Genomic DNA, 24,290 nt, shown 5'->3' with positions numbered 1-24,290 from the left:
GTTAGGGGTGATCAGATAGACAGGCCAGCAGTTAGGGTGATCAGGTAGGCGGGCCAGCAGTTAGGGTGATCAGGTAGGCAGGCCAGCAGTTAGGGATGATCAAGTAGGCAGGCCAGCAGTTAGGGGTGATCAGGTAGACAGACCAGTAGTTAGGGGTGATCAGGTAGTCAAGCAAGCAGTTAGGGGAGATTAGGTAGGCAGACAGCCCCTCACTAGGCTGGCTCTGCCCCCAAGCAAGTGGTTAGGGGCAATTAGGCAGGCAGGCAGAGTGATTAGGGGTGATCAAGTAGGCAGACTAGCAGTTAGGGCCCACCCCCCCTCCCCCTCGCAAAGGAAGAGGGAGGCCCAGGCCAGCCAAGCTATTATACCTAGCCTGTCACCTGCAAAGGGAGGCCACCAGTGGCAGGGGAGGAGGGGCAGCACTGCACAGATGGCAAGCAGTGGCAGCAGCAGGGGTGGGGCCAGCAGCCTACAGCCTGGGGAAGGAAAGCCCTGATCTCAGGCCAGGCCTAGGGACCTTACTGAAGGGGTCCCAGATTGTAAGAGGGTGCAGGCCAGGCTGAGGGGACCTCTTCCCCTAGTGAACCGGATTTTCGTGCAAGAGGCCTCTAGTTCTATAATAAAACCCTAATATGCAAATCAACTGAATGGCAGAATGACCAGCCACGCCCGCCTCCACAGCAGTGTTAATAACCCCTTGGGGAATGTCCGCCTGCCTGGCCTAAGCTGGTGGGTCTCAGACTGCCAAAGGGTACAGGCTGGGCTGAGGGGGATCCCCTGTCCCCAGCCATGCAGGAATGTCATACACTGGGCTTCTACTATATCCATAAAATTTTTTAAAAAGTGTATTTGGGCCGAAACCAGTTTGGCTCAGTGGATAGAGTGTCGGCCTGCAGACTGAAAGGTCCCAGGTTAGATTCCGGGCAAGGGCATGTACCTTGATTGCAGGCACGTCCCCAGAGGGGGGTGTACAAGAGGCAACTGATCGATGATTCTTTCTCATCAATGTTTCTAACTCTCTATTCCTCTCTCTTTCTCTCTGTAAAAAATCAATAAAATATATCTTTTAAAAAAAAAGTGTATTTGGTTCCCAAGAATTCTTTTAAAGCATAAATATACTAATAAGCGTTCAAAAACTTCAGCCTCAACATTGTAAGTAAGATTGTAAGAAATCTAGTTTAGTTCATTATCAACCACAATGGGTCTTCAAATGGTTACTGTGGGTGATAATTCTAAACTACCCGTATTTTCTGGCGTATAAGACGACCCCCTAATTTTTACAGTTAAAACATTGGTTTAGGCCTATATTCGTTGTATAAGACTACCCCCCACTTCAAAGAAAAGACTTACTTTGCCGTCAAGATCTGCAGGTAATTTTTGGGCAATTTTGGTCTTTTGCCCCCGATTTTGGGTTGACTTTTTTTCGTTTCAAAAGTCGTCTTATACGCCGAAAAATACGGTATAAGCTGCATATCACATATACATATTTTACATTTTTAATAAGCATGTATTAGATAAAGAATATCTAACCTGTTTACTTCTCTTAGCCATGAGAGCTGGACTGTTTGTAATGCTATTCCCAGTAGGGTGTCTATTAAAACAAAGTTTCAATTCCTGTGGTCTGTCAAAAAGCTTAAGGTCCAGTCTTGGAAAGTATTTGTAACTAAAATGAAAAGCAAAATTAGAATTGCTGATTTAAAATACATTAACTCTTCATATTATTCCATGATTTAGTTTACTATTTCTAAACCTTAAATAGTACCCAATATTATTCCCCCAAATCCTTATACAGAAAACATTTTTTTTCTCCAAAAAATGAAAGATGACATAGTTATGAAATATATAGACTACCTATATAAAAACTTTGAATCCTCCCCACCCTATTTGTTTTTTTCAACCAATCCATGGAAAAACCTGATATCTTATACTTGACAGACGAATTAATCCTTGCAACAGAACCCAGGTGGTAATTAATATTTAAAAATAATATTTAGTATAATTTATAATTTTGGTTTTCTTCATAAAAGTACCTTGCATTGGTATCTAAAAGAAAAAATTCATAATATTTTCATTTTAGGTATATACAATAATTTACCCTTTTACTACTGGGCATTTTAGGTTATTTCTAAATTTTTGTAATTAATATCTTTGTATATGTATCTTTGTAAATACTTTTGGTTAATTTCTTAGGATAATGAATATCCTAATATCAGGATTTGCTATGATCCATATTTATCAAGAGAATAAAAATTATTATAAATCGTTACAAATTTATTTCCAGAAAGGCTATATCTGCATAGACTCTAACATACACTTTAACTGGTAGTATAGCTTATCTTCAATATGATAGATTAAAAGTGCCTTTACTCATCATTTTGGTTTGCATTTCTTTGAATACTAGAAAAGCTTAATATATTTTCATATTACTGTCTATTGGGATATCTTCTCGCAAATTGCCTCCTTTGGCCAATTTTCTTCTGGGAAGTATTGCCTTTCTCTATTTATCTTGTTTGTCAATACCTGGAGTCCAAATGCATAGTGATTAAGCCACAGTGAAATAGAATTCTATAGTTAATATGCAATCAAATGGTACTTAATTAAGCCACTCAATCCGTATGGTATATATTCTTCATTCTTAGATTATATATTAATTCCATGTTTTTATGGCAGTTATTTTATATTTTCTTTACTCCTGATATTATTTTAAGAAAACAGCCTAAGAAAATAACTGTTTATATACACAAAGATACAAACAGCAAAGAACTACAAACAATCCACAGGAGACTAGTGAAATAAATCACAATAAATACATGTAATGTGGTCATTCAAAATGATATGACACAAAAATATTTTTTGGCATGGAAACATGTGCAGGCCATTAAAGGCAAACACAAGTTACAAAGAATATGTACAAGATGAACCCATATTTGTTTTAAGTATAGTAAGTGCAAATTTATGCACTAAAAGACAGGAAAGATATAATACAGTTGTTAAAAGATTAAGTATAGGTGCTAAAATGATGTACTAGTTTTCTTTTTTGTAGTTTGCTTTTCTAAGTTTATTGTGCTTATAACAATTATAACAATAACAATCAAATACATTTTAATTTCTCAAAAGATTCCATCCAAATCCTATTCTTTACATTTAAAGAATGATTCCTGCCCCTCTACTTTTAGGTTTACTCTGACATCTTCCTAATGAGTAAGAATTACAGTCTTTATATTGACAACAAAAACCCCGAAGGCAGAACCTCACAAAAGTAAATAAATTTTTTAAAGATTAAAATATGGTTGAATGTTTAGGTGACCAGTGATCAACAGCTGGCTTATTTTCAAACAAGACTGTCCAAGTCTTAATTTACATTACCCACTGACATTATAAAATATTCATTTCCATTAATTCACTGAACTTTGAAAATGACTTTCACAAATGATTAATATTTGTATCTACTAATAATCAGAAATAAAAAAAAAATAAGTCATTAAATCTGTGCCCACAGAGCTCTTTTAAAGAATTCTTGCTACCTGTACTTTGGCGACAGGTCCTTTGCATCATCAGGAGGTGGCTCTGGTGGCATTATGAATACAGTGTGCTCACTTTTTTGTGAATCATCTAACTCTATCAATTTGGTATCATCTGTTGAATCAAAATCAATCTGAAAAATATTTATTTCCCAGTTAATTTATATTTAAGCAAGACCTAATTCTGAAATTTCAAAAACTTAAGGAAAAAATACCTTATCTGTTTTCTCTGTGCCTTTATCCGGAAACAACTAGAAAAAAAAGAAAAAAATTCTTAATGAAAATGTCTGCTGTGAATTTAATAGAGATTATCTTAAATTCTTATTTTTAAAAAGTATCTTTTTTTAATACTGGACAAATAAAAACCCTTCACAATTCTGGGGACTCTATACCATATTAGGCTAAAATATAATACTTCTTTTCAGGCTATTAAAAAATAATTTATTTTTAGTAGTTTTTTCATAAATCCTTCACTAGCAAAAGATGGCAAATCACAAGAGGAATCTGGCTTCTCAAATAAAAAATTAATTATTATTAAATTCCTGCATTAGTGACTGACATTATCTAAGCATCCTCTAACTGGATGATACTGGACTATCATTTTTATAAGTAAACTAGAATGTTAAATAATTTTAATTGTATCCCTGAAGTTTTAGATTACACTGAAAGGGAGAAAGTTAATCAAGTTTTCTAAGGCATATGAATCATTAGGAGTCCATAAAAAATACAATGTCATAATATTCTACCTTTTTTTGGATATAATCTTAAATTTTATATAATATATAGTTTGTATAAATAATCAGCCCCAAGAGCCACATAGCAAAAATAAGAATTCTATTAAAGATGAAAAAAATATATATCTAAGTCAGTCATCAATTGTGAAGAATCAATTTGAATTTCCTTAGGATGGGTGAATAAAGCTTAAAAACTTAACATATTTCCAAATAACCTCCATTAGGACAAAAGAAATAGATTAGCAAAAGTATCTGGAAAGACATTGAAACAAAAGAATATAGGACTCCATTTATTCCTAAAAAAATAAATTTTGTAAATTAATTACTAAAATTCATATAAATTAAATATTTAAGTTTTAATAGGGTCAATTTAATACTTCATAGTTACAAAGTGAGAATCAAAGAGAAAAATTTGCTATGTATGGTAGAAACTAGACACAGGAGAATTACTTATACTAAGCTCAGAGTCAGACACTTGCATGTACACGTAAGGGCATGTACCCACAGACACACACACACACACACCGCCTATGTTGTCTCCTTCAGATCATTTGGGCTAATAATAATGATGACGATGATTATACATACAGCTAGCCAAACTCTTAAAATTTTTCCTTAACATTGCTATATAGGACAAACTTTTACCTTTTCTATGCAGTCATCAAAAAATGCCAATCCAGTATCTTTATCACTTACAAAACTACATTCTTCAATGAAACGAATAAAAATCTGTGTTTTGCATAAAAAGGTGTAGAATTTTGTATAGGCACGATCTCGACTTTTTAAAAATCCTGAAACAAAATTACAATTAAATTCAAATTTTAAAGTGGAACTAGATGTTATATTAAACATTATTTTAAACTTATACATATTAATATAATAGTAATATATTTTTATTTATAGTAACCGTATAATCATCCTTCTGCATGATTCAACTACAAAAATGCTTAACTTATACCACTAACCTTTTCACTGAAATCTGAATCTCTTATAAGAAAGCTCTAGTCCTACAGCTGTCAAGTAGAAATTTCTGATATTCTACATATTCTCAAACAAGTAGTGTCTATGTCATTCTTCTGCAATGCCACCAGACAATTATTTTTGTATTGTCTTGTAAAAATTTCTGCTCATTGAAGATTCAAGCATCTGGTATTCTACCCTTTTCCCTATCAACTCTAGTCATCTACTGTCTTAGGAACACTCTCCTTCATTCACGGAAGACCAGGGCACCTATTTCAAAACCTTCTCCTCTCCAATTCCTACATCATCATTCTTCAACATCCACTGAGCACAAACAATCAAATCCTGTCAATGATCTGTGATGTATTCCATCTCTAACACCAACTTGTACACAAAGTCACACACACACTCTGGCCTTTTCTTGCTATCATTAAAAATAGCTCTGCCTAGAAGTGGGAATTATCCATCAGAAAGGATATATGCACTCCTATGTTGATAGCAGCACCATTTACAATAGCTAAGATTTGGAAGCAGCCTAAATGCCCATGAGCAGATGAGTGGATTAGAAAACTGTGGTACATCTACACAATGGAATACTACGCTGCTGTAAAAAAAAAAAAAAAAAAAAAAAAAAAAAAAAAAAAAAGAATTCTTACCATTTGCAACAGCATGGATTGAACTGGGGAGCATTATGCTAAGTAAAATAAGCCAGTAAGAGAAAGATAAATATCACACAATCTCACTCATATGTGGAATACAATGAACAACATAAACTGATGAACAAAAATAGAACCAGAGGCATAGAAGCATCGAACAGACTGTCCAATCTATGAGGGAAGGTGGGGTAAGGGAGTAAGAGATCAACCAAAGGATTTGTGTGGATGCATATGAGCATAACCAATGGACAGATTGGGAGGGTCGGGGAGGGAGCTGGGGAGAGGTCAATGGGGAAAAAGGAAGACTTACGTAATACTTTAAACAATAAAGAATTTATATTAAAAAACAAAAAAGATCTGCCTCCTAAATCTTTAATTTGCATGTTATTCTTTGACCATTACCCCTATCTGTCTGGTTTGCTTGCTTACTTAAGTACTCTTACAAAGGCTTTTTTTTTGGGGGGGGGGGGGGGGGCTTAGGGGGTGGAAGAAGGTAGAAGGTAAACTCATTGAAATCTACAATCTCTTTACCCTTTTTCCATTCTACCTACTCCCTCCCTGTCTTCACTTCTCTATCTATCCAATACTGATTCCATTTCCATGTCCATCATTTCAATTACTTTCTTGTCAACACTCTCAATTCTTATGTCCTTTGTCTTTTTTGGCAAATCCATCTAGTTACAGGGGTCCTCAAACTTTTTAAAGTGGGGGCCAGATCACGGTCCCTCAGAGAGCTGGAGGGCCGGACTATATGAACTACTAATTCCTACTGTAACACCTCGGCTGCGCTCACTGCCCAAAAAACCTGGCGGGCCGGATCAGACTCCTCTGCGGGCCGAATGTGGCCCGCGGGCCGTAGTTTGAAGACGCCTGATAGTATATAACCTAGCCCTGGAGGAATATATTTGTCTGCTTTCTCTGGATCTGCACCAGTGTGGCTGAGCCCAAGTTAAAAAAAAAAAGGGGGGGGGAGGGGTTTCTACAATTAGGTGGATCAGAATCACTTATATAATACTATACCTTTGTCCCTCACCAGCAACCCTACTACATTTTTGGAATCAACATAATTTCCCTTTACCCATTACTTCACAGTTATTTGCAATTTTTAAATGTTCTCCCTCCATGTTTTCTTCCCCTATTCCCTAAAGACGATACCTTATATTGCCAAAAAAATGAAAATCATTAAGTGAGACCTTCATTATCTCACTATAAAATATATTACTTTTGCTGCAATTATCATTCATTCCTTCCTATTTTTTTTTTTTTTTTTTTTAGTGGATCTGTCCAGTACTCCTATCTAAGGTCAAGCCTACCACATCAGCCTGGGATTCCAGCCCCTTCAGTATTCTCAGAAAGTCTTCCTCTCTCTACTAGCTCTTATCAGCATACTCAAGTCTCTCTCACTGAAAACAAACAAACAAACAAAAAAACCCTTTCCTTAACAAATAATCAGATCCTCCCTTTTTTGCTGTTTTCATGCTCAATAAAGACAACCAGCTGAAACCGGTTTCGCTCAATGGATAGAGCATAGGCTTGGGGACTGAAGGGTCCCGGGTTCGATTCCGGTCAAGGGCATGTACCTTGGTTGCTGGCATATCCCCAGTGGGGGGTGTGAAAGAGGCAGCTGATCGATGACTCTCTCTCATCGATGTTTCTAACTCTATTTCTCTCCCTTTCTCTCTGTACAAAATCAATAAAATATATATTAAAAAAAAAAAGACAACCAATGACACACCAAGGAGAGAGACTTCAGAGGAAACCAATCCTGCCAACAGATTGATTTTTGACCTTCTAGCTAGCTTCTACAATTATGAGGAAATTTCTGTTGTTTAAGCCACCCAATCGATGGTACTGTTATGATAGACCTGACGAACTAAAACACATGCCTTGTGCTTTGGTTGTTGAGGTTTCTTCCATTCCATTATTACCACTAACAATAAGAGCTGTTATGATGAGTACTGAATATTGTACTTTTACTAGTTGCTCCACATACATTTTCTTAATCTTCACAACTATGCATAAACTAGGTGTTATTCCCATCTTATTAATGAGAAGATAGAACCCCAGAAAGGTTTCATAAATAGCAAGGAAGAAATTCTAATTCAGATTCAATTTTTAATGCCTATTGTTTTTAAAAATCCTTTCCTGCTCATTTCATTTATCTATGTTCTTCAAAGTCATGCTCTTCCTTCATAAATCTTCCAAAATATTCATTTGAAAAAATGTTTTTTTCTTAATTTTTAGAGCCTCTCACTGAATTAACTGTATAAAATTTGTGTTCTCGAGTACTTGCTCTATCTTAAAAAATCATCTTAGGTTGTTTCTTATTTAGTATCCCATAGAGCGAGATTTAATTCTTCTTTATATCCCTACATAATAATTAGTTGAGCTTGCTAAGTAGTGGCTAAATATTTGAGAGAGAAGTTATTCTGAAAGATAAATAATAAAAGAGAAAAAGATTGCTAGGAAAATACAGATTATTATGAAGTAACTGCTAAATAAAAGTATAGAAATGTAACATAATTTTTATATAAATACTAATGAAAATGTAAGGTTGCTACTACATATTAAAAGAGTAGCTGAATAATAACAAGCTTTATAATTCCCTAAAATAAAGAAGATGAGCATAGTGTTTCCCCCTGGAACAAAGATGTATTTATTTTTAAATTTTAAAACTGGTGGCTTTATTCCAAAAACTAGTTGTTAGGAAATATTTTAAAGCAAAGAGTATATAAATCAAAATATTATGCAAAACTGAAGAAACATCTAAAGCAAATTACATTTTACTAAAATAACTGATTAGGTAGTATTATAAATACAAGCATCATCTCTGGCTTTTTATAGTAAAAGTCCTACAGCTTCAGATTTCTCAGGGGGAAAAATGGGATATAAGAAATTATATTCAGCCGTAGTTGGTTTAGCTCCATGAATACAGGAGGGTTGGCCTGCGAACTGAAGGGTCCCAAGTTCAATTCTGGTCAAGGGCACAGGCCTGGGTTGTGGGCTCGATCCCCACTAAGGGGCATGCAGGAAGCAGCCAATGATTCTCTCATCATTGATGCTTCTTTCACTCCCTTTTCTTTCCTCTCTGAAATCAATAAAAATATAATTATAAAAAAAGAAATTATATTCATAGAATCAGACTACAAACACACGGAGGTATATTTTAATTTTAATTTCTAAAAGTTCAAAATTAAAAAAAAAATTAATTTTTAAAAAATTCAGAAAGTAAATATTTTTTGGTAGCAATACCAAATATGTATTCTTTTCTATAAAAAGTAATTGTATTTTCAATGCCACTCACCCTGTCGGTCAAACAATGAATCAACGGCTGTGGCTTTTTTTGAAGGAGCCTCTGTTATTGGTTTGAGATATGATCTATATCCTTTTAAAATGGATGCCATAAAGCGCAAAAATGCTTCTTGAATTTCCATCTCAAGTTGAGTCATCTTTTTTTGCCAGGAGAAATCTGCTTCAATTGGAGTCATCTCAATTGCTGAACCTTCTTGAGTTTTTTGGTGAACTAGCAAATAAAACAAGAAAATGACATCTATAATAATAAAAGCATAATATGCAAATCAACTGAACAGCCAAACAGCAGAATGACCATCCAGACAACCTTCCGGATGAAGCCTTGGCAAGGGCCGAGGCAGCCGTGGCTGGGAGGAGATACTCTTGTACAATTTTCGTGCATCAGGCCTCTAGTTAATATATAATGTTTTATATATATATATATATATATATATATATATATATATATATAATGACTGAACAATTAAGGAAACTATCAAAATAAAGCCTGTGACTTCCTGAAATTCCTCTCTCCATTAATGCAAAGGCATCATTGATTCGGGCTAACAGAGATGCTCAAGCAGACAGCACAAACAACACACTTAAAAAATCATGAAACACAATATTAATTTCTTGTTACTGGAATTTTGTTTTATAATGAAACTTCTTTTAAGCAGAGCAAAATTGTGTTTAAAGTAAGAAGAATTTTCATTAAAATATTCCTTTTCCTCACATTTACCTGAGGATAACTGGGGATACAATTTCTTCAAGGTGCTAAGTAAATTTTTGCATGGCTTTTTGGGAAGCTGCTTCCAGTTCATGTTCTTCTTTTCATCAGATCTATTAAATAAAAATATAACTAATAAGACATTTCAACCTGCTTTTACTTAAAATTCTATGTCAAATTAAAAAAAAATATAGAAAGGGTATTTTTACTGAAGCTATAATTGATACAGACAGTCTGAACAAGTAGTTTTCAAGGAGCTTCTCAATTTCAATTATCTTGAATCAAATTTGGTCATCTCATACTAACCCTCCAACACAGATTTTCAATACTAGAGTTATGAATACAACACTAAATTCTTGCTTCAACAGTATTTTAGAATTATTTTAAGTGTCAAACTTAATTGACTTGAGATTTTAAATTACCTATTAGAAGCAAATCTCAACAAATATTAGAGTGTCAGTGACATATAGAGCATGTTCTCACCACAATTCAACTGAGCACTGAAGCAAAAACTACTTGGAAGTTCAAAAGAACACTTTTATTTTTTATTTCCTTTATTGATTTTTAGAGAAAGAGGGAGAGACAGAAACATCTATGAGAGAGAAACATCAACCAGCTGCCTCCTGCACACCCCTTACTGGGAACATAGCCTGAAACCCTGGCATGTGCCATGGCCAGGAATCGAATCAGTGACCTCTTGGTTCCTGGGTCAATGCTCAACCACTGAACCACACTGGCTGGGCCAAAAAGAACACTTTTAAATAATGCATGAGTTAAATGAAATATTTTAATAGAAATAAGAAACATTTAAAACTCTATAAAGACGAAAGCACTATGTACAAACCACGGGCTGCACCTATTGCTGTACATCAAGCCAATATAATTTATGAACATCAATGCAAGCATCTTAAATTCTTAGAAAAGTTAATCCACTAGTATATTTAAAAAAAAAAAAAAAAAACAAGAGCAAGATGATGCTTATTATCAAGAATATAAGAATTGTTTACAACTATAAGATTTTATAATGTAATGTACCACACAGAGATTAAAGATTTTAATATTCATCTCAATAGTTGTACAAAAGTACTATAAAATTCAACACCTATTTATGATTTTTTTTTAAATTCTTAATCTAGAAGTAAAGAAAAACTCCTTAATTTATTATTATTTCCTAACTCTATTCTAGGTTTTACCAAAACCCTAGAATAGAGCTAGGAAACTTTGGGGTCAGATAATAAATATTTCATGCTATGAGGACCATCATGCCTATGTCATACTACTGAAATGTGCCACTGTAGCATGAAAGCAGCCTTGGATAATATAAGCTGTGTTCCACTAAAATTTTATTTGTAAATTCAGGATTTGGGCTAGATTGTCAATTCTTGCTTTAAAGCAATAATCATACTTAATGATGAACTCTTAAATCTTTCCCTTTGAAATTAGAAACAAGATAAGATACTGGCTATGCCTACCTTCTACCATTCAACATCTCACTAGGATTTTTGCCAGAGAATTAAGACAAGAAATTAAAAAATAAGAATTGTAGATAATGTAATTGCTTATAGTCAGAAAACTGAAGAGAATCTACAAACAAGTTAAAAGAATTCAACTAAGTTGCTGGGCAGCAAACCCACTATATAAAAATCAGTTTAATATTCCTATACCCAATAACTAACAAGCACAAATGTAATTTAAAATACCATTTATAGTAACAATAAAAACTGTAAGTTACATAGGAATAGGTAAGTCTAACAAAAGATGTGCATTGTCTTTACTGAGAAAGATGCAAGTTTATTGCACAATTTCAAAATATTTATTAAGTAAAATGCCACATGCATAGATTGGGAGACTATGTAAAAAGATGCCATTCATTCCCAAATTAATCTATAAATTTAATAGAATTCGAACCAAAATCACAACATAATTTTGTGTGGAACTTAACAAACTGATGTTAAAATTTAAATGGAAAAGAAAGGACAAAATATATCAAAACAATTGTAAAGAACAGGAGTAAAGGGACTTGCTATATCACATCATAACTCATTTTTTAAATCTATTTTTATTAATTTCAGAGAGGAAGGGAGGAGAGAGACATAGAAACACCAATGATGAGAGAGGATCGTTGACAGGCTGCCTACTGCGCATGTGCATGATTGGGAATAGAATTGTCACCTCCTGCTTCATGGGTCAACGCTCAACCACTGATCCACACTGGCCGGGCTCACATCACAACTTTTTAAAACAATGTTAAGATATAATTCACATACCATACAATTCGTCTTCCTGAAGGGTACATTTAGATGGTTTTTAATACAATCACAGTTGTGTAACCACCACCACAATCAATTTTAGAATATTTGCATCACCTCAAGAAGAAACCCTGCATCCCCTTAGTCACTAACCTTCGATTCCCCAATTCTCCTATCTTCACCAACCTATTTTCTATGTGTTTAGATTTACTTGGATAGGTCATATAAAAGGGATCATGATGTTTTCAAGGTTCATCCATGTTGTACCCAATTTAATTATAAAGTCATTAAGATAGTGATCCATGGACACAGACAGTAGGGGGGTGAGGGCATGTGCTGGAGGTGGGAGTAGCTGAGAAGAGGTCCATGGGGATAAAAGGAGACAAATGTAATACTTTAAACAATAAAAAATTAAAATAAAATAAAATAAGATAGTGTTATAGTAGCAGGAAACTAAAACGAAGGAACAGAATAATAAACATGAATGCTATATTCCATGCTAATATAGAAGGTGGTATGTAATAGTGTTGACACTGAAGACCAGTAGGGAAGAGATGAACTCACTAATCAATAAATAGTGCTGTGTGACAATTGTTTGTCCATGTAAAAAATAAATAAATAAAATGGTATCTCTATGTTATGTCATACACTAATACCAAGTTTAGCTGAATTAAAGACCTACAGAGAAAGGCAGAACCTGACCACTTTAAGAATATCCAGGGTAGCCGAAACCAGTTTGGCTCAATGGATAGAGTGTCGGCCTGTGGACTGAAGGGTCCCAGGTTCAATTCCAGTCAAGGGCATGTACCTTGGTTGCGGGCACATTCCCAGTTGGGGGTGTGCAGGAGGCAGCTGATCGATGTTTCTAACTCTCTATCCCTCTCTCTTCCTCTTTGTAAAAAAATCAATAAAATATATTTAAAAAAAGAATATCCAGGATAGTATTTCATTTCGAGCAGAGGATTTCATATATAAGAACCAAAAACAGCAATCCATGAAAGAAAATAATAAATCTGATTGATTAAAATAAGCTTCTGTTCATCAAAAGAATACGATAAATAGAATGAAAAGACAAGTCAATGTGGGAGGAACTACTTACACAAACCAAAAATTAATTCAAGATCCTACAACCAACTTACACAAATTGAAAGAAAAAGGCAAACAACCAAACAAGAAAATTTACCAAAAAAAGGGAAAGTCCAATTAACAGGAGAGGAAAACCAAAGGGCAAAAGAAATATAAATGTACTATTTGTAAGTAATTAGGGAAATAAATGTGAATTAAAGCCACAGTGAGATTCCATTACCATCAAACTGGCAAAAAAAATTTAATAGTGACCATAACAAGTATTGGCAAAAATATGAAATAAACAGAACTCTCATTTGCTGCTGAAGAGGCGGTAAACTTGGAAGATTAACATGGCATTAACAAAGCCTACCAACCAACATTGGCTCTTTAAGGTATATGCTTCAGAGGAATTCTTGCCCATGAACTCAAAGAAATATGCACAATAATGATCATAGCAACCTTGTTCATAATTGTAAAAATCTAGGTACAATCTAAATATCCATCAACACTGTAAACACTGAAATTGAAGTAGAACTACATATATCAACATAGATAAATCTCATAAAGAATGGCAAGTATAATAAATAGCAAATTCAAGATGATGCAAGATATGTATACAGGATCTCAGATTTATTGGTAATACTCTATTTTTTTTCCATCTGCATGGTGTGTACATGAGAGTTATTTACATTATCCTGTATAATTTTGGGGTAACTGGGATATCTCATAATTCTTTAAGTACAATTAAGCAAAAAATTTAAAGTTATTTTAAAAAACAATGTTTTAATCAATAAACATTTTAGAAGTTATTTAAAAATGGCCAAATTAAGAATCTCTATATTATTATTTTATTCATAACAGCAAATAAAATAAGGTAAACATCTGAATTACAACTTCATAAATAATCATTTCCAAAAGCACCACAATGTATACAATCCTTGAAATAACTATTTTTCAGGGATAGCAGCTAAAAAACAACAAAATGTTGCTAAAAGAAATATTTAGTGCATTCAAGTAGTTTACTTCTAGGCTATAAGTAAATCGATATATACCTAGTAAAAAGCCACCACAATTATAGTTTCAACCTACAATGGTAGAACCATTTCAAAATTATTTTTAAAGTTACAACAAAATGCCTCATTCAGTTTGGCTCAGTGGACAGAGCATCAGCCTTCAGACCATAGGGCGCCAGGTTCATTTCCCGTAAAGGGCACATGCCTTGGTTGCAGGTTCCTCCTCGGCCCAGGCCCTGGTCAGGGCGAGTGCAGGAGGCAACCAATCAGGTTGTTTCTCTCACATTAATGTTTCTCTCTTGTCTTTCCCTCTCTCTAAAAATCAATAGAAAAATATCGAGTTATGATTGAAAAAAAAATAAAAAAAGAAAGTTACAACAAATGTTTTCTTCTTTCCTTAAGTTATTCCTTTGGTTCACTTTGGGATGTATTTCCAAACAATTCTTTTGCTGTGACCACTGAAGTCTCACCAAAATTCTTACTCTTTTCATTTTCTCTTAATCTCAAACAGTATAGAATAAGTCCTCCAAGATCTACAAGTTGGCACCAATATGAAGAAATTTTCCATACTTACTACATTTCCCATTAAGGATTGGGGGAGTGTGGAGCAGTTTGCTTTTAGGCATTGATCAGAGCTGCTTCCTTTAATGTGGTATACTACTCTCTGAACTCCTTGTTATACCACTACTGTATATATTTATCACCTCCAGTAAAACACAAACTATGACTAATTTTTTTTAAAATCCTCACCCAATGATATGTTGTTTCTTTATTGACTTTAGAGAAAGAGGAAAGGGGAGAGAAAGAAACATAAAGAGAGAAAAAGATTCATTGGTTGCCTCCCATATGCGCCCCCACCTGATGCTCCCCTTCTGGGGATGGAACCTGCAACCTACATATATGCCCTGACTGAGAATCAAATCCATAATGGTTTGGTGTATAGGATGATGCTATAACCAAGTCACCCAGTCAGGGAAAACTATCACTAATTTTTAATATTAATTTTCTGCAATAAAAATGCATCCTTACAGCCTGGCCGGTGTGGATCAGTGGTTGAGGGTCAATCCATGAACCAAGAAGTCATTGCTTAATTCCCGGCCGGGGAACATGCCAAGGTTGTAGGCTGGGGCCTGAAGGAGGCAGCCAATTGATGTTTTTATCTCTCTATCCTTCTCCCTTCCTTTATATATCTTTCTGTTCCTCTCACTCTGTATCTCTTTCCCTTACCCTGTCTCTAAAATCAATAACATACCTTTTAAAAATAAATCCTTATAAAATTTAAATCTTGACAACTAAGGAAATTACATAATATTACCCTATATTGTAACTAAACTCAAACAGGTAAACCCATTTTTTAAAAGCTACACATGGATTTTGAATTAAACCTAAAGAATATATCAACTCTTCAGCTCTGAAAGCAGTGTTTAACCTTTTTTTTTTTTCTTCTGGAAAACAAAACAATAATAATTTTACAATTCATTTAATGGCAAATGGTAAACATGAAATTGACAGTGGTTATCTCCAAGTTACTGCACTAGCTGTCCTGCCATTTCTGAGGCTGATCATATATATCAGACGTGGCTTATCACCAGCATTTAGAAAACCAGACCTAGGGCAAGAACTAGGTCTGGGGACACATGCATGGTCTTAATATAGCGAATGTTTAGCCTGCCCTGATTATTACAAAATCAGAACAGCGAGAATATTCGCAGTAACCTTTTTTTTTTAATCCCTATTCTCTTTAGATTGACTGCCTGCCATTAACATTACTATGCAAATATAAACTACTATAATGTAGAGATGTTCTTTTCAAAACCATAGAGCTTTCCAGGATTCTGATACTCTGCTTTGGTTGTGACTCACTAATGAAGAGTTTTTTAAAATATATATTTTTATTGATTTCAGAGAGGAAGTTAGGGGAAGAGAGAGATAGAAACATTAATGATGAGAAGGAATTACTGATTGGCTGCCTCCTACATGTTGGATTGACCCCACAACCCAGGCATGTGCCCTTGACCAGAATGGAACCTGCAGCCCAACACTCTATCCACTGAGCCAAACTGACTAGGGCTGATGAAGACTTGTTAACAACTTTTAAAAATAGCATATTTCTAGATGCTTTCAATGAGCTATATCTGAATATGAGAAAAAATAGAAACGGGAGATAGCATAAAAAGAATCAACTTACATATATAACATGTTTGTATCCAAGTCAATGCAAACAACATCTTGTGGTGGCTCATGCAGATCAAAATACCTTGAGTCAACTCCAACTATAAATGGTACAGGTGCATTAAGCACTGCCGCCAGTGAGAGAGGACAAAGGGGAATATATGGGCATTGCCACTGAAATGGAAAGATCATCTGGGGAAAAAGTTTTTAAAAATTAGCCAAATTTGAAATTTGCAATAAATTATGTAATTAACCAATATTAATGAAAGGGACCACTAAGAAGCAGTTAAGTCTAGTTTCTTTTACCTTAAACATCATTTCAAAACCTAAATGACTATAAAATATTATTAAGCAATAATGAACCAATGTAATTAAAGCTATGAACCAATGTAATTAAAACCTTGAAGCATGACAATAATCATAAGCACAATAAAAATACTGACAGCTCTTTGGATGTTAGTCCTTCTAATGTCTATATAAAACCCATACTCAGTTTTACAGAAAAAGTCTAAGTATAGAATTGCCTAAAAAAATTATAAAACAAACTCATGATCTTTAAATCTCAATGCATTTCATCTCAAGATAACCTTTGACTAAAATCCAACTAAAAGCAACAAGGAATAAAAAAAATTAAAATGATTCCCCTGGGAATAGTAATATTCAATTGAAAATTTCAACAACAAAAATTCCTAAACACTCAAATAGCATAAAATTATCCAAATTCAGCAAAGCTTGACATCATAAAAATAAAGATGAAGAGATTAGCTAAAGAACATATATGCATGGTCCATGGACACAGACAGACAACTGTTGTGATGGCCAGAGTAGGGGATGGGACAAGGGCCAGGTAGAAGGGGCTAAAGAGGGGAGAATGGAAGACATCTGTAACACTGTCAACAATAAGTAAGTAAATAAAATAAAACATACTTTAAGAATCTTTACCAGGTTTGCTTTACAAAGCTCTAACTTAATTGTATCACATATGCTTATGTGTATTTTTAAAAGACAAGGTTAACTAAAAATCCAGATCAAAATTTTAATGATCAGCTAATATTAAAATTTTAATCATTGATGATAAAATTTTTTCCTCTACTATAAAAATTCTTGTTGTCTTTCTAGGTCTAGTTCAATTCCTATCTTATCCACCATCCCTCACTCCAAAGAAATGCCCTTAGCATTTAATATCTCTGCCAGTTATTCCAGGTGGTTATTAAAAATGGAATTTTATCCTCATTTATTTACTCACCAAATATCTTGAGTACTTAATAAGTGCCAAGCACTGTTCTAAATGATGGAGCATAACAGTGAATAAAATAAAGATCCCTGCCCTCATGAGGTATACAGTTTAGCATAAGAGTTAGCAAACTTTTTCTATAAAAGATAGGAAATGTAGGACTAGTGAGCCACATTGTTTTCACAATACTTAACTGTCTTCATACGTGAAAGCAGTCATGGGTAATATGTAAACAAATGGCCTATGTCCCAGTAAAATTTTACAAAAACAGGTGGCAGGCAGGATCTGATTCCTGGACCAGAGTTTGCCAACTCCTGATCTAGCAGGAAGAGACAGAAAATAAACAGAAGACATAATAAATGAAATATAGACCATGTCAGGATTGCTAAGCGCTACAGAAAAGTGAAAAAGTCAAGTCAAGAGGATTATAGTTGAGAGAAAGAAAAAAAAAGAAAACAAGTTGTATTATTAAATAGGAAAAACAAGGTAAGCTTCCTTAAGAAAGTGACAAGTGAACAGAAAACTGAAAAAAATGAAAGAGGGATTTAGCCACAGGGATATATATCTAGAAGAGGGCTTCAAAGAGAAAGAACAGCTTTAAGGCTGTAAGGTATGGGGCATGCCGAACATGCTTCAGGGGTAGCAAGGAGTCCAGTGTGGCTGGAACAGAGTAATCAAGGGGAAGAGTATTAGAAAAGAAGATCAGAGAACAGAGTCAGCCACTAGCACAGAAAACTTATAAGGATTTCAGGTTTCCTTCAGTGAAAACTGACTGTCTTCAGTTCACCTGTAACTACTTAAGAAAATTTTGGTATAAAGCTATCTGACAGCAAAATATGGCACCCGTGTCTTCACCTTTGACTTATGCAATGCAACCTTAAATAGGGTCACTGTTACAAAAATACTCATTTGCTTCATTAATTTTTGCTACAGGGCTCCATTAATTATTTTATATTCTTTGATATTTAAATCATTCTCCATTTGAAGAATTTATCCTGTCAGCATTCTTTTCTATTTTCTCTTCTTCAAATTGCTTAACTGCTAAGTCCTCACTTACCAGTGGTACTGCATGCAATTCAGGGAGCTCTCCAACATTAGTGACATAAACTCCATGCAATCTTGCATTTTTCATAAAATTTCTAATTTTATGTTACAACTTATCCACCTGTCCTTGAACTATACTGCTGAAATTGATCAAGAGACTGGGCCACAAAGATTTTGACAAAGGGGAATGGATGTTTTACAGGAAGAAATATTTGAGTGAGAACTTGCTAAAATTGGTCAGTTCATTAATAAATATTTTCATGTTATAATGACTTTTACTTTCACATGCAATTGTGGAAACTTGAACATTAATATGTATATAATGAAGTTATTTGCTTCCCATAAATCGTCGCACATATTAGCATTGTTTTTAGTCCTCGAAACATTTCTCAGACCAGCTTAAGATCTTGGAAACATATTCCATTTGTTGATTTAACAAGTATTAATTCAGTGCTTACTCTATGCTACCAAGAATTTGCACATTATCCTATTTCAAAATCACTTAGCATTTTCTATATGTTAATGGCTCATAAAGATTAAAAGTTAAAATTGGAAGAAAGTTGAACAACATAAGCCAATGAACAAAAATATATCCAGAGACATAGAAGCATCGAACAGACCATCAAACCTCTCAGAGAAGGCTGGAGGAGGTGAAGGATGGGGGGCACGCACACGTTAAGAGACCAACCAAAAGGACCTACTTATATGCATGCATATAAGCATAACTAATGTGCACAGACACTAGGGGAGTGAGGGCATGTGTTGGGATGCTGAGAGTGGCCAGGGAGAAGTCAATGGGGGGAAAAAGAGACATATGTAATACTTTAAATAAAGAATTTTTCTTAAAAATTGGGAGTAGGTAACTGTGTAATTTATTTCCATTATTAGATCAGCTAAAATTGACCAGAGCCTCTCATTTAATATAGTTTCATTCACAATTTTTATTATTATGTAATCACATAGATTCTCTGAAAAACTCTAGAATATAAGCAATTAGAATTTGAAAGTTTCTCTCAAATAGAGAAAATTTCTCTTTGCCAAACTATTGTTTTTAAGTTAAACTTATACTGGTAATTCCAAAGTTATTTTTGTTAAAGAAAATTTATCTTCAGAGTAAAAATTCTGTCAATAATTCTGTGCTAAAAGGAAAAATACTATACTTACAGCTACAACAGCTTCAGCTACTCCAGTTAACACAGCTGGCCTCAGCGAATGCAGCAGAATCTTACTCTCAAGTAAAACAAAGAGCAGCAATGTTGCACAATTCTCAGGACCCAGATTCATTAACAAGGTGCTAAAGTTGGCTCCACTAGAAAAAGAGATTAAAAAAGATGAATGAACTATTGTGCTAAAATATGTTAAGATATGCTAATTAAATTATTTCCTATATATTAATAGAGCTAGAATCTAGTGTTAACTTCAAGTTCTGATTTAGTTATCACTGAAAAGTAGCAATCTAATGAAATAGTTTAACAGAATGATTCAAATTTATCCCTTGGTAACTAAGAGGTATTTACCAGGAAATATATTCCTGAAGATGAACCACATGAACAGACTCAAAAAAATAGAGAGAGGGGTTTGGGGTTGGGAGGAAAGAATATATATGGACTTGTCAGATTCAAGAAATTGAAATAAATCTATTGTGACTAAAGCATAGTAAGGGAGGGGATGAAAATAGCAAGAAGATATAATGCCAAAATAAAAATAACACAATTATGTTTGGATTCACTAAAGAATACAATGGCTGCAGTATGAATAAAGAACTAAATGGGGGAGGGGGAGGACACACACACGACACACAAAGACAATCAATTAATAGGTACTTAAGTGGTCCAGGTGAAAGATCATGTTTGCCTAGACTAGGGGTGTCGAACTCAATCAGAGAAGGGGCCAAAATCTAAAATCCAGCCTAAATCGCGGGCCGAATGGTTTACTGAAAAGTCATAAACTGTCATTGTGATGGAAACGCAGCGGAGTGCAGTGATGACAGCGCAGTGCGGGCCACATTGCAAGGCCTGGCGGGACGGATTTGGCCCGCGGGCCTTGTGTTTGACACATGTGGCCTAGACTAGTGATGCAGATGAAGATAATCTACCCTGTTTCCCCGAAAATAAGACAGTGTCTTATATTAATTTTTTCTCCCAAAGTTGCGCTGGGTCTTATTTTTAGGGGATGTCTTATCTCTCCATGCGCTAGGTCTTATTTTTGGAGGATGTCTTATTTTAGGGGAAACATGGTAGTTGATTTAAGACATTTTAGGAGGTTACAATCAGTTCACCTTGAACATGAAGTTATGAACTGAATATGGGGAGGGGAGATGAGAAGAAAAGGAAGGTATTCCTTACATCTAATCTTGCAACTCTCTTAAGTATTCTATATTTTAAATGGCCCCACCATTCATCAAGCTATCAAAGTTAGAAACATTAAAGCTATACTTACATAGTTTGCAAAAATAGCACTTTCTTATCCTAACCCTTAAAATGTTTTAAAGCATTCTGCTCCAAATAAATGAATATATTATTTTAGATAGCATTATTTACCTTAATGGTAAAGGTGTAGAAACTGGCTGCGATAATATTAGCGCATCATGGACTGACAGCTTAAAAAAAAAAAAAAAAAGATAAATTAACCTAGCCAATTTTGAAACCTAAACATAGATCATGGATAACATGGAAAACACTTTCCTGTGCAGACTAACACAACTGGAGGGCAGTAGCGGGTTACTGGCACACAGATTCATCTGCAGGGCTATACTTTCTATATCTCAGAAAAAAATTTCTAAATGTTTGTCTCTGTAGATCAGTGCTACTCAAAGTGCCAATTTGCAAACCATTATGGGTCTAGGAAAAGATAATATATAAATGGAGAGCAAGCCATTAAGAAATTCTTATGGCAATCTGACCCTGCCCACACATCCAATATCAAGACCAGTGAACTTATGTCTTTGGACAGGATATAGACCTGTTCATGCCTATGCAGATCTCACATAGTAAGTTCCATATGTCACAAGCTGTACACTTATGTAGGTCTGTCACAGATTGGAAATAAAAAAAAACCTAGTCCTTTCAAATAGTTTGAAGAGCACTATTATAGACTATTTCACTTTTACCTTCCAACCTTAACTTATTTCATATTTAATATCAGTCACTCCCATATTAAAAACATGCCCATAATTCTGGATTTTAAGTTATGAAAATCAACTACAAAAAGTCTATACGTGGAAACAATGTTGATAATGTCATGAATCAGGAATTAAAATTATTACAATTTTGTACATCCAAAATTCAAAAAAATAGTACAAAGGATGTTTAGTAAAGATATAAAATACCAGAAATTCAAGGACTTTATGAATGCATACTCCCCCACCTCAAATCCAAAGAGTCACAGAACCCCCACTCTACAATGATAATAATGAATATATTCAGGGCTCCCATCAAATATACTCTGTTTTGATTACCTGTACAAGGATTCTCGGTCTTTGTGGTGAAGGAAAGGGGATATTTTGCATAAAATGTGAAATGTGCCTGGAAAAGAATTAGAAATAAAAGTCATAATTACTTAGCTAAAATGCTTCATAGATTTTTTTAAATCTTAAATATCATTATATATCTTCCCAAATATGACCAAGCCTCTTACCTAAAACTTACCCTAACTAAATAAATTTAGTGCAATAAATGTACTCATCCTACTAAACTTCTGAAATGCAAAACATATTTACTGATTTAAAGTCCACATTATCCTCTATTATTGCAAAAAAAATAAGAGTAATATGAATATGATTTTCATGAAAGAAGCAAATTTATATTGCCCTGATTATCAGTGCCAATATGAGAACCAATTAACCCTGATATAAAAAATTAAAACTAATATAGAATTTAATCCTAGTAATTAAATATTAAATATAAATGTAATATAATTACTTTACTATAACTTTAGGCAAGTCACTTATCCTCTCTATTTTTCCACTTAAAAATAATGGTTCTTACATTTCTCCAAAGTTTTAAGATTTTAGAGGCTGCTAAAATGCCAAGTATTACTTCAACTGATAAAAAATTAATCACTACACAGATTTTATTTTCAAAAACTATTTATGAAAACTTAATTTTTTAAAAGACTGTTATATTGTCACTCACATTAAATTTTAATTCAAACAATTTTAAGATAATATGAAGGTTGAAAGTTAAATCTAGAATTATGAACCATTAGATTGTCATTCCATGAGTACAATCTGAAAGTTGAAACCATATTTCTATACCAAGGTATGATAAGTTTATGCACAGTACTTTACTCCCAACTTATCCATGAAAGTAGTATATTTTGTTGGTAATCTATCTGCTATAATGGAAAAATTTTCAAAATGTAACAAAAATCTATGTCTACGCACATATATATATATATATATATATATATATATATATATATATATATATAAAATACATTTCCACCAAGCTCTTGACACCTCTTGGTTTATTAGTAGGATAAATTATTTACTATAATAAACAAAGGGAAATGTGCCACTAGAAGTCAGAAAAGACATAGTTTTCAAAAGACAGAGCTCCACATATACCTTTCTTACAAAAGATATCCATGACAAAGGGAATTCTAAATCAAAGGGAAAATGTATAGAATTCCACCAAAGCTAAAACTAAAACCTCACTTTTAACATAACAAAATAAGCTTAGAGATGTTTTAGTTAGATTTTAGAATGACCATTGATATGACTGAGTGTGTATAAATGTGTATATCAACAGCAATTTTTCTCTTGGTTATTAGAAATGAAATAGGAAAAACACACAGTACAATGTATGTAAGTTTTCTTCCTCAGCTGAATTCTCAAAAGAAAATTTGGTCATCCTCACCCACCACTCCTCAATTTTAAATTCAGTTAATGACTCAAGTAAAAAGGAAGTGACTCCTCTTAACTTTGCTGCTTAAAGTCACATAAAGAATGAAATAAATATATATCTTCACACACACACACACACACACACACAGTTTTTCCAGCAGACATGTCTTTCATCATTATACGTACTTTTCAATGGGAAGAAGATGTGGTCCAGACACAGAAAGTTTGTAAATAAACATGAGAAATTTTCTAAAAGCTTCAAAAAAAGGCCAGTGAGAGAGTAAACAAATGCATTTGTTTGAATTGATGGATTTGGAGACCATTTTTCTCTCCACAGGTGTCAACAGACCTAGCTGCATAAGCTGTTTCTCTGTTAGAAGTTCCGAAGAGTAAGGCTCATAAAACTGGATCGCAGCTCCATATACCTATAGAGCAACAGAATTCCATTATAAGACTTCAGGGTTTTTAAAAATTAATTTCTCTTTTTCTCTTATTCCACAGAAATATTTGCTTAGAATGCATGACAGATAAATGAAAATATTTTGACATTGCTGATGGGTATATAAAATGGTGTGGCTGCTGCTGAAACACAGTTTGGCAGTGCCTCCAAAAGTTAATAAAAAATAACCAAGAAAAAAAAAGAATAATCAGATGACACAGCAATTCCACTTTTAGTATACAAACATTCCCTGCTTTTTGAAAGTTCACATTATGCCACTTTCCTTTTATAAAAGACGTATATTAGCACCTGTTTACGCTAACAGAATTAATACAA

The 24,290-nt window shown here is 34.0% G+C and overlaps 1 protein-coding gene and 1 non-coding gene across 7 annotated transcripts in view; both read right to left on the bottom strand.

Moving 5' to 3' along the window:
* DENND4C (DENN domain containing 4C) overlaps nucleotides 1-24,290 on the bottom strand; it is a 113,005-nt gene that overhangs the window by 46,192 nt on the left and 42,523 nt on the right. For 5 of the 6 annotated variants that reach the window (XM_036434143.2, XM_045580271.1, XM_036434142.2 and 2 more), the window contains 11 exons: nucleotides 23,702-23,940; nucleotides 22,127-22,193; nucleotides 21,210-21,268; nucleotides 19,834-19,978; nucleotides 16,408-16,583; nucleotides 9,902-10,002; nucleotides 9,176-9,394; nucleotides 4,901-5,046; nucleotides 3,737-3,772; nucleotides 3,525-3,655; nucleotides 1,531-1,663 (listed from right to left, as the gene is read on the bottom strand). In XM_036434143.2, the coding sequence (XP_036290036.1) occupies nucleotides 1,531-1,663; nucleotides 3,525-3,655; nucleotides 3,737-3,772; nucleotides 4,901-5,046; nucleotides 9,176-9,394; nucleotides 9,902-10,002; nucleotides 16,408-16,583; nucleotides 19,834-19,978; nucleotides 21,210-21,268; nucleotides 22,127-22,193; nucleotides 23,702-23,940 (1,452 nt within the window). Of the gene's footprint in view, nucleotides 1-1,530; nucleotides 1,664-3,524; nucleotides 3,656-3,736; nucleotides 3,773-4,900; nucleotides 5,047-9,175; nucleotides 9,395-9,901; nucleotides 10,003-16,407; nucleotides 16,584-19,833; nucleotides 19,979-21,209; nucleotides 21,269-22,126; nucleotides 22,194-23,701; nucleotides 23,941-24,290 lie in introns of those variants that run through there. The other variant, XM_036434146.2, reaches the window with a different exon arrangement.
* On the bottom strand, nucleotides 15,800-15,931 carry LOC118716838. Its single transcript, XR_004987289.1, has one exon. It is a non-coding gene; the product is annotated as a small nucleolar RNA SNORA72 (small nucleolar RNA).

Source organism: Pipistrellus kuhlii, unplaced genomic scaffold (genome assembly GCF_014108245.1).
Source record: "Pipistrellus kuhlii isolate mPipKuh1 unplaced genomic scaffold, mPipKuh1.p scaffold_m20_p_12, whole genome shotgun sequence".
Taxonomy (NCBI): domain Eukaryota; kingdom Metazoa; phylum Chordata; class Mammalia; order Chiroptera; family Vespertilionidae; genus Pipistrellus; species Pipistrellus kuhlii.
The sequence above is the reverse complement of the archived record's forward strand: the minus strand, read 5'-3'. Positions and strand labels throughout refer to the sequence as shown.